The following is a 10,582-nucleotide window of genomic DNA, read 5'->3' on the forward strand; positions in this document are numbered from 1 at the left end:
CAAAATGATGACTCCGCGGGGGTCTAAGGTAGAAAACCAAAATGACTGCTCTCCGGGGGTCTAATTAAGCCAGTAAGCCTACTTTGACATATATGTGGATATATTGTAGAATTACTATAAACCCTTTATTGAGTGTAACTGTAGAATTTACATAGTTTGGAAGATGGCAAGTAGTAAAAGTAACACTATTCAGCATTATCATCATCATCATCATTATCATCATCATCATTATCATCAGTGAGAGCCCATCATTTTTTTATGTAGACCGTGACTGAAGTGTAAGTTGCTCACTTGTACTCAGTCAAGTTTTCCACATCAGTTGCATTGTTTGGCCAAGTAGTTGGAAGTTATGTTCCAAATGATGTTTGCAGCAACATAGCGTTGTCGACATCTGTCCTCAACAGCATTAATAGTTGATTTGACAATCAACTATTGCACCAATTTGATCTCTGTATTTCTTGTGCCTCCCAGGTTTCAGGGTCCCTGTGTGTTTCAGAATGTTAAAATATATTTCTATGTATCTTATCATATCTTTTGGTCTTCCCTTTGGTCCTTCAACAGAAGACAATTCTCCATAATAGATGGCTATAGGCAGCCTCTCTGCAAATTCTATTCCAGCCCACCTGAGATGAACTGCTGTGATACAGGCCTCTGTACTAAATACGCCTGCTTGCTCAAGCACCACCTCTAGTTTGCAGACTTGCTGTGTGCATGTACTGCAGTTGTGTACTTTTGTTCTTCTGTGTATGAAGTGTATGAATGTGTGTGTGAATGGGTGGATGACTGGATATGTAAAGCGCTTTGGGGTCCTTAGGGACTAGTAAAGCGCTATATAAATACAGGCCATTTACCATTTCTTAGTTTAAGAGGTTATGAAAGTGTTCCTTCCATTGCTCAGTAATTGCTCATATATGTAAGAAGTCAATTCCTGTCAGCTGTCTTCTCTCATGCAACTGAATTGGTTCAGCAACCATAGGTGACCCTCAGTGCAGGGCCTACATCATGCTCCTATAACCTGTCTGGTATTTTTCACGTACATTATCCTAGTGGATAAGTTTTGTTGTGGTCAAGACTTTATAAAACAATTGTTTTTCATAGTTTCTATTATTGTGTTTTCTGTTTCCTGTTGTTTCCTATAGCGGTTGCTATAGCCCCTACAGGACTGTAATATAATCACCTTTTACTTAAAAATTATGATTTCATCAGAGTAAAGCATAACTGCATAAATACATCTCAGTTATGTTAATGAATGATATGACCACAATAACAAAACAGTATTCTTATGGACTAAGGATGCACACACACACACACTTACAAATACACAACCACATCACATAAACACGGATGAAGAAGACGCACAAGGAGAATGTTCAATTCCTAGCAATCAATTAGGAAAATTGGCAACCCTGTTGTGCTGCTTCACCGGGGGTCCTGATTTCACAGCCAGCCTCCGTCACTACTGCGTCAGCACTGATGAGCTCAGCCTTACCGTAGGGGAGGGGGGAGGGGGGGCTGGGGAACAGTGAAGAGAAGGGAAGAGTGAGAGTGAGAGAGAGAGTGAGAGAGAGAGAAGAAACGGGGTGTTGCCGCCTCAGAGACACACTCACGCATCACGGAGTAACAGCAGCAGGCTGAGAACAGAGCATCCCCCATACTTCTCTCTGGGAAATCCTGTTTGTTTTTTAATTATTGAAGCATTACAAAGACTTTTGTATTATTAATAAAATCTGAGAAAAACCGCACGAGCATAGCATCAGAGGAGCGGCTACTACAGAAAGCAGCGCCGAAGCTGAAGCGTTGAAGCAGACGGACATTGTTCAGCACCTTGGATAGCGACCATGGCTCCAATGGTGGAGGATGGAGCTCAGCTCGGTGAGTCCAAATCCTGCTCAAAACTTCACGGATATCGTTTTCATCGAGAAAAACCCACCGTGGATGTCTAATCTGCCGCGTGACTCATCCTAAAATTGTTAGCTAGCACTGGCTGGAAGTGGCCAGAAGCTAATTTATGGATTTCAAATTTAGCTGACTTTCTAAATGTCGGCTTCTTCTTTTTTTTCTTTTTCTTCTTCGTTGTTTGCTATTTTTGTAGGGCGTGTAACTAGTGTAAAGTGAATGGCTCGCGCAGTGTGTCGTAAAACAACGTGTTTGGGTGGACTTCATTCCTCCATTTTGCAGCTGGCCAAAGGGCGACAGCTAATTATCAGGAAAGGGTGGAGCTCATTATTCAGTGCGATATTAATGGGTGCAATAATGAAGTCACTATTTTTGCATTCTAGGTGTTACTACAACGCAGGTAAAGCCAGGAAAGCACCTGTTTCTTTTCTTTATTTTCCTCTCGGTTCAGCTGCTACCTCACTGCCCTCCCGTTGCCTCATCCATCTGTCTGTTGTTGCTGCCTTGAAAGCCATCCCACCCAGGGATGCTACTGGGCTGAAATATTCATGAAAAAAGCAGAGAAAACAATATGTATAAGTGCTGTGATCTAAAAGTGAAGTGAACTGCTTACTCGTGGATAAAGTGAATTTCGTTGTATTTTCAGATTATTACACAGTTGCCAGAGCAAAATCAGCCTACAATATTAAGAAACTATATGAATGGAAATCTCTGCAATATTATTAGATCACCCCAATCCCATAGAAGAAGATTACATATTAATTATTTAGGGTTAAGTGAGAAGGGAACTATATATTCTTATTGCTTGCTGTGTGTTAACAGAACACATTTGCTATACAATAACCCCAGCACAAAGGCTGTCTTAGGAAAGTGTGAATTAGTGATACTGTACTGATTCTCAAATTATCAAAAGCAGAGCCATGATTGTGTTGACAATATGAAAAGGCAGATTTTAAAGATAAGTATCAGAGTGATTGATTACCACAACCACCACCTTGCCACTTCCACCTCTTCCTTCTTTTTATGGGCTGATCTGAGTGCTTTTCCACTATGTCGCCTGCTTAATTGCAGGAAATGGTATGCATTTTCTTCTGCGAGGCAACCCTTTTAAATCTGGTAGCATGACAAGGCAGCTTGATTGATGGTGAGTCACAGCTCAGCACTGCAAAACAAAGAACTGAAGCATTCACTTGTAAATATCTCTGTCTCCGGCAATACCATAAAAGGAAAACTGACAGGAAATAGGTCCCTAAATATGCCTTAGTAATCCCAATAGTAGTGACCATCATCCTTGATGAGTATGACTAAAGATATCTGCGTTATTAAGTACTGTTTCTAAATCAGGACGACCCAGCTGGTTGAAATAAGGATTTGCCCAAACCACATGTATTAAATTCTCACTGCAAATATTTGAATCTTCAACATTTCTGCCTGTTTCCTTGTAATAGTGTACACTGATCTTTATAATGCTTTTGTGACAATGATTGGATCTGAGTTTAGCTGTTTTTATAAAGCTGCTATGGAGAGATCGCCTTGTCACAAAAGACGTTGTGTAGTTTTCCCATAAGTTCATTATTTTTCCACCTGTTTCCTGTTCATAAAGAGTAACCATGTTTGGATTCTGAAAACAGCGATGCCGAGATTTGATCAGAGTTGAACAGATTGCGTTGTTCTCCCTCTGAGTCAAGGCTGCAGCTGCATTAGTCAGAATCACAAAATGGACTCACTTGCCTCGGTGTAACAATAAAATCTGTGAGATAGAAATTGTTTTACAGTTGCTGCTTAGTTTGTTAAGTTTTTATTTTTAATTTTACTTTGCTGAATTATTTTTCTCCATCTGTCCACCCACACCCCCGCTGTCCTTCCCTTCATTCTTTCCTCCCCCACAGTGGCAGTGCCAGTAGGTGTTGCTGTGGTGAGTGTCTTCGGCCTCGTATTCACTGTGTCAGCCTTTGCGTGGATCTGTTGCCAGCGTAAAAACACCAAGTCCCAGAAGACACCTCCGTACAAGTTTGTGCACATGCTCAAAGGAGTCGACATTTACCCAGAGAGCCTCAGTGGCAAGAAAAAGTTTGCTGCGCCTCCCACCACAGCAGCTAACGACACCAGTAAAACAGATGTCAATGGAAACTGCCACACCGCGCCACCAGTGAATGCAGCTGGCACAGACAAACTGGCATCAAGCCCAAATGGCTCCAGGCCAACTCTCCATCTGGACCTGGAGAAACGGGATCTGAATGGCAACTTTACCACTAAACCATTTCATCACCACCAGAAGCTGCGGAGCTCCCCAGATCTGGAGCTGCCTTCTCCCCATGCAGGGTTCACCCAGCCTGGTGTGATGGACCGCCGTGACCTGCCTTCACCATCCAGTACTCTCTCCAGCCAAGCACCCACCCCGGCTGTGGACAGGCCCCAGGGGGAAGACAAGGAGGCTGGACTAGGGACCCTCCACTTTTCCCTTGAATACCAGGAAGAGAGGAAGGCATTCATTGTTCATATCAAGGTACTGTATATGTTTAAGATTATTTTTAAAACATTTAAAGTAATACTTATTTTTAATACATACAGTCTTAAATACTTGATTGTTTTCACTTTTCTAGGAAGCCCATGGTCTGACTCCAACTGACGAGCAGTCGCTGACCTCTGACCCTTACATCAAGCTGACCCTACTGCCGGAAAAAAAGCACAGGGTGAAGACCAGAGTCTTGCGAAAAACTCTAGACCCCACTTTTGATGAGACCTTCAGCTTCTACGGCATCTCACTTGCTCGTGTGTCAGAGTTGGCCCTTCACTTCATGGTGCTGAGCTTTGACCGGTTCTCTCGTGATGAAGTCATCGGCGAGACCCTTGTTCCCTTGTCTGGGATCGACTTGTCCGAGGGGCGTGTCCTCATGAGCCGAGAGATAATCAAGAAAAATGTCAAGGTAAGATTTGGAACAAATGTTTGAAGCCTTAGTGTTGTATTTCATGTATAAAGTCATTCAGTGAGCTCAATTTTAATTCTACAACTGCTCTGATAGTGACTCAGCTTTTTTTCATCACACCATCTCTGTCTACACCACCACTCCCTAAAAGCATTACAGCAGAACAGCTTAGTCAAATTCAGCAAAGTAAGCTGATTACTTCCACTGTTACCATATTAATCAATGAATAATCTTAAAAGTCATTTAAATACTAAAATATAATAATATGTAAATCATTCAAATGCAAGCCCACCATTTTATCGATTCCAAATTCTCTTAATAAAAATGATTAATCTCATTCCGTGTGTGTGATCTCTATCTTCGATGGAAGTTTTAAATTAACATTTCATTGGTATATACCAGAGGAATAACTATCATAACAGCCTCTAGTTGGTTTAGAAATGATTTTAATATCATGTGAAACCAGAGGAGAAAGCAGAGAGGGTATATATCTGTGGAGAGAGAGATGAGATCTGTTACAGGAATATGGATTTGCAAGTTGACACTGAGCTGCTTTGGATACAAGGATGCTTTTGGTATTTATTGTTTACGTTTTTCATCAGCTTTTTTAGGGTTCGTTATTTTCTTACGTCATTTCATCTGCTCATTGCATTTAACAGCTGGAACTGCTTTACATGACATCCTCCCTACATACCTTTCCTTTAGTGCATCACACAGTTAAAACGGTAATGGCAACCTGTGAACCAGGCTATCATGGCGACATTTCCCATTCCACGAAGGTCAGACGATAACAACACTACATCATTATAGATCTGTGGGCAGGCGGTCCAGGCTTGCTGTTCCTGGCATCTGTGAGGACCACAAACATGCAGAAGTAATGTTTATAAGTGTCATTTAATGTATTGAGTACTTTGACACCCATGAGTACATTATGTCTTCATTTCCTCTAAATGCATTAGCCTAAATGATTCCTGGTTTGGCTAAATTAAATAAAAGTAAAAGGATATCCTTGTGCTTATCATTGGTCTGTGGTATAGTATAGAGCACCACTCTATAGACTGGTATTAAATGGTATGGCCATGCATGAGCATCTCTCATTGTGTAATTATAGACGTGTGAGGTGATATTGTGCTCTTCTAAAATGGAAGCTCTTTCCCTGTGTGGTAGTTGTGGATATGTTCATGCATATTTGTAGTTTCTCAAAAGGAATATGAGCTACGTGTAATGTCTTTAATGGTCTCTGGTACCATATCGTACTCTAGGGAAGTGCTAGGAAATGGAAGTCTGTGAAGTATAAAGGTTTTATCCCATCTCCACTCGTCTCTCTTCAAGAGGATAAGATTTCTTATCTCTCTTCTCTTCACCCCATGCTGAGACAAACTGTATTTCATCAATTCCATTTCTCATCTGGGTCCCAGAGGAGAGAAATCTCGCAAAGCTTTATAGTAAGGGGGAATAAGAACCTGTGAAATCAGCTAAAAATTAGTTTTTGAATTCAGGAAATTGCTTTGCAGGTTATTTCTGGCTTCTTTTGCTGAAGAAAATCCTTAATCTCTTTCATTTATTTGCTATGCCGCAGCTGAACTTGTCAGAATGAGAAACATTTCATATGCAAATAAAAGGGCGGAGAACGCAGCTTGTTGGCCTTGTAACATGGATTTACAGTGCACAAAGGGACAATAATTAAACAGAACCATTTTCTCCACATCAGCATGAGAGACGCATGCAGTTGTTTCTTAAAAGTTGCAGCCCATGCCTTACAGGGTGGTGGCTCTCTTTGTCTGTGTGACATAGATTTTGTCTCACTCCTTTGTGTAGTTTTGTGTATGTGTGACCACCCAGTAGTTTAAAGAATCAATACACCAGAAAATAAGAGACACAGGCATCACCAACATGCTTTCGCTCTGGAAGTACAGAAACAATAAATACATTAATACACAAATAAACAAACTAATTAGACTAAAAATAACAGGCAATCCTTTTGGATTTAGACCTGAACATCAGGTCATTGCTAGAAGTTGTCTGTGTGCTACTTCTCGTTGCTGTGGCAACCATGAGACTGCGAGCCTCTAAGGTGCGATCGCAACCATCTGAGGTGCCGACTCTCACGGGGCGCGGGCATGGATGTGTATGTGCATGAGCAAACTGTGACAGCAGCAACAAATTGTAGAGAAGATCGGGAGCTTCTCAGTGACACATTTTGTGTGTGTTAAATATGAAAATCTACCACATAAGCAGGTGATGATTATTTAGCCGGCAGTGTCTCAAGCTGTCAGGACTGGCACCATTTGCTGCACGGGAAGCAGCAGCAGCACCACAAACTGTTTTGTAGCTCGTAATTTTGTAGGTTATTCATTATTTAATAACTACCACGCCCTATTGTGTTAATTCTTTTAATACATACTAAGTGGATCCATTCTTCTGATTAATTTAACCTACTTAAATGTATTAACTTGAGAACCGAATAACAACTTTACAAATGTCTGCTTATTAAGTAGAATTGGAAAACATGAAAGGACAGGCTGGATTTAGGGTTTCTTTAGTGTAAGTTTCACTTACAAATGTTTGCTCTGTTTGCTCTGCCGATTTTTGCTTTTTTTTTTTAAACTTTATCCATTCTTCTCTTCTCCACAGAAATCTTCAGGTCGTGGTGAGTTATTGCTGTCCCTGTGTTACCAGTCCACCACCAACACTCTGACTGTAGTTGTTCTCAAAGCTCGCCACCTCCCCAAGACTGAAAACAATGGACCTACAGGTACACGGGCTTTTAACTGAACCAGTTTAATATGCAAACCATGTCCATATAACTGCAGGCTTGAATGTATTTCTTCTTCATAACGGTAAAGGGATGAAACCAAAATCATTTTGCTCTTCCTGCTGTGCATCCCAGACTGCTTTAGATGCTGTGATAGTTGCACTAATGGCACCGCCACCGCACCAAAGTAATCTGATCAGGATGTGATAGAGCACTTTAGTGACAAGCACACACACACACATACACACACAGTGTTTACACAGCCAGCCTCTTTTGTCCTCATCACTAACATCCATCATTTCCGCTCTATTGATTGCTGTATTGATCTGGTTTAGAAATAATGTGCCACTCTGCAGCTGCCGCAGGCATGGATAGTCGCTGTGGCTTTTCTTGCTCAACTCTTATCGTTCTTCTCCTCCAGATCCATATGTCAAGGTGAACATGTATCATGGAAAGAAACGCGTGTGCAAGAAGAAAACCCATGTGAAGAAAAGCTCGCCTAACCCGGTGTTTAATGAGCTCTTTGTCTTCGATCTACCCTCCGAAGAGGGCCTGAGGGACACCAGCGTGGAGCTACTGCTGATGGACTCAGACATGGGCAACTCACGCTGCCCCAACACCGTCATTGGGCGCCTTGTACTGGGCACATCGGCGGCAGGTACTCCCGGGGAGCACTGGAGGGAGATCTGCGACCACCCGCGTCGCCAGATCGCCAAGTGGCATGTCATGTCAGAGGATTAGAAAATTGGGGTGTTGGTGGCTCCTGTCATCCATATCTGATCTGGTTCAACCACGAGAGGGACGGAAGGAGGATGGGTGGGATCCAACATCCTGCTTGCCAGTAACCAATGGACTTAAAATGAGGGCGGGTTGAATAAGGGGGGAGTGGACTTTGATGTGTGTAGGAGGGGTTCATTTCAAGTGATGTCATCATTCAATCGTTCATTCATTCAATCACCTATCTTTGAAGTATTTGGGGTTCAGTGGGAGGGCAGGGGCATGACAAAAGGAACCCCAAAGCTTTAAACGATTCCAAAGACTGTCACTGAAAATCACCTGGAAACATGCAGCATCATCTACATGCAAGCAACCAATTGTCACTGTAGCCGTGTGCAGTGCAGAATGTCTTTAATGTTGCTATTACTCTTCTTCTTTTCCTCTTCTTCTTCTTCTTCTCTTTCTTCAGCTCTTCCTCCTATAAATAGTAACCTATATTCCATCATATGAAAACCAGAATGAACCACATCTGACACAGCTGTAAAAAAGTGGATTATTATTAAAGTTTATTTTATAATGACAATGTTTTCATCATAAAGATGTAGACTGTTTTTATTTATCTTTTTTTTATTTGTACTCTTGGTTTGTTGAACATGTTTTGTAAGTATAAGTGGTATTTCATATATCATTTTCTTAAGTGCAAGAAAGCCTAAATTAGGTGGTTGGAGAATAGATTGGAACTGACTGTCTGCATCGGGGACAGTAATGTGGATGCATTTACACACGTGCGAGAGGGTGCGCGTCTTTCGAATAAAGTGTCCTGACACCACTGTGTGAGTTTGTGTGTGTGTTTGTGTGTTAAAGAGATGGGAGCCGCATAATATTTACGTTGTGTTTTGTCCCCTTTACTGTGAGCACAAAGACGGCTGAAATGTAAATGTATGTACTTATAAAATATGGCAAGTTCTGAGAAAGAAAACGAGTTTGATTTTTTTTTCTTTTTTATTTAACTGTCAGTGTGTTATTAAAAATACATTAACACCACTTCTATAAAGGATTTCAAGGGTTGAGTCTGATGCAAGAAACTAAGGTAACAAAGTTAAATATTCTTATTATTTTCCTGGCAACAGCCACCATCTCCACAGAAAATCTGTCTAAGCTAAAAGCTTCTTTAAAATTATACTACTACATTACACAGTCTGTGCACAGATGTGCGCATCACCTGCCCCACCTCTAGGGATGACATCATTTGGCTCAATTCCAAATCTGATGATGTAATAACTGCTGAGTGGCTAAGTGCTTGGGGATGAAGTCATCATGTCTGAATTTAATATCAGCTAAGTGGTTCAACAAGAGGACAGCTGCCTCAGCATGCTACTCCCCTCTTTTTCCCTTCCTTTCATAAAATTATAAATTCAACTGCAAATCTAAGTCTTTAAAACTGTTATTCCTCTATTTCTCCTCCCACCCTGTAGTCTGTAGTCTTGCACTGAGTTGCATCAGTGTCTGTTGGTCTGTCCCCTTGCACTTCTTCTTCAGTGCTTCTAACACTGTAGCTGGTTTCTATTGTAAACACCTGTCTGTCATTATTTAAGAACTCAAGGTTATTTTGTGCAAGATACCGAATCCATGCTATCCTCGTATTCTCAGCTTTTCTAGCTATACAGTTACAATTAAGAAGGTGATTGGCTGATGCTATATATATATGTGTGTGTGTGTGTGTGTGTGTGTGTGTGTGTGTGTGTGTGTGTGTGTGTGTGTGTGTGTGTGTGTGTGTGTGTGTGTGTGTGTGTATTAATAATATGATTAATATTATACCTTGCTACATGGTACAACTCATCCAAGAAGTCTTGCCTCACTTTCCAGTGTTTTAGTTTTAATTAGGACTAATCAGCTACTAGCCAGTATTTTAGTATCTCAGCTAGTATGTTTATCTATGCATTGCATAGTTTGTCAATGCAGGTAGTTAGCCAAGATTGTCCACATTAGTTGCTAACTTCAGTAATTTCATATAACTAAGGTAACTTTTGGGTCCAAAAACAAACAAACATGGTGGTAGCAACACATGGACACTGAAGATTCAAAATGCGTAATCCAGTAGCAACCGTGGCTTCATAACTTTGACTTCAACCAAAGGAAGAAGCAGATAGATGGCCACAGGAGGTTGAGACAGGAGTCAGGCCACCTGACTGCTGCAGAGTGATGTGTGGAAAGTGATCACATAAGGCCATTCTGACATATGACTAAAAGAAGTGATCGGGGGAAGAGATGAGTATACGGCTAAAGT

General features: G+C 41.3%; 1 protein-coding gene across 1 annotated transcript; it reads left to right on the plus strand.

The window, feature by feature from the left end:
* The first annotated feature begins 1,838 nt into the window (after positions 1 to 1,838).
* Positions 1,839 to 8,319, plus strand: syt4 (synaptotagmin IV). Its single transcript, XM_085351038.1, has 5 exons — positions 1,839 to 1,872; positions 3,786 to 4,402; positions 4,500 to 4,823; positions 7,458 to 7,578; positions 8,000 to 8,319. Exons 1-5 carry the CDS (start codon positions 1,839 to 1,841, stop codon positions 8,317 to 8,319), a joined length of 1,416 nt encoding a protein of 471 aa, XP_085207164.1.
* The last annotated feature ends 2,263 nt before the right edge of the window (positions 8,320 to 10,582 follow it).

Source organism: Diplotaxodon limnothrissa, linkage group LG3 (genome assembly GCF_057381915.1).
Source record: "Diplotaxodon limnothrissa isolate DT_005_m linkage group LG3, D_limnothrissa_male_GT1.1, whole genome shotgun sequence".
Lineage (NCBI taxonomy): Eukaryota > Metazoa > Chordata > Actinopteri > Cichliformes > Cichlidae > Diplotaxodon > Diplotaxodon limnothrissa.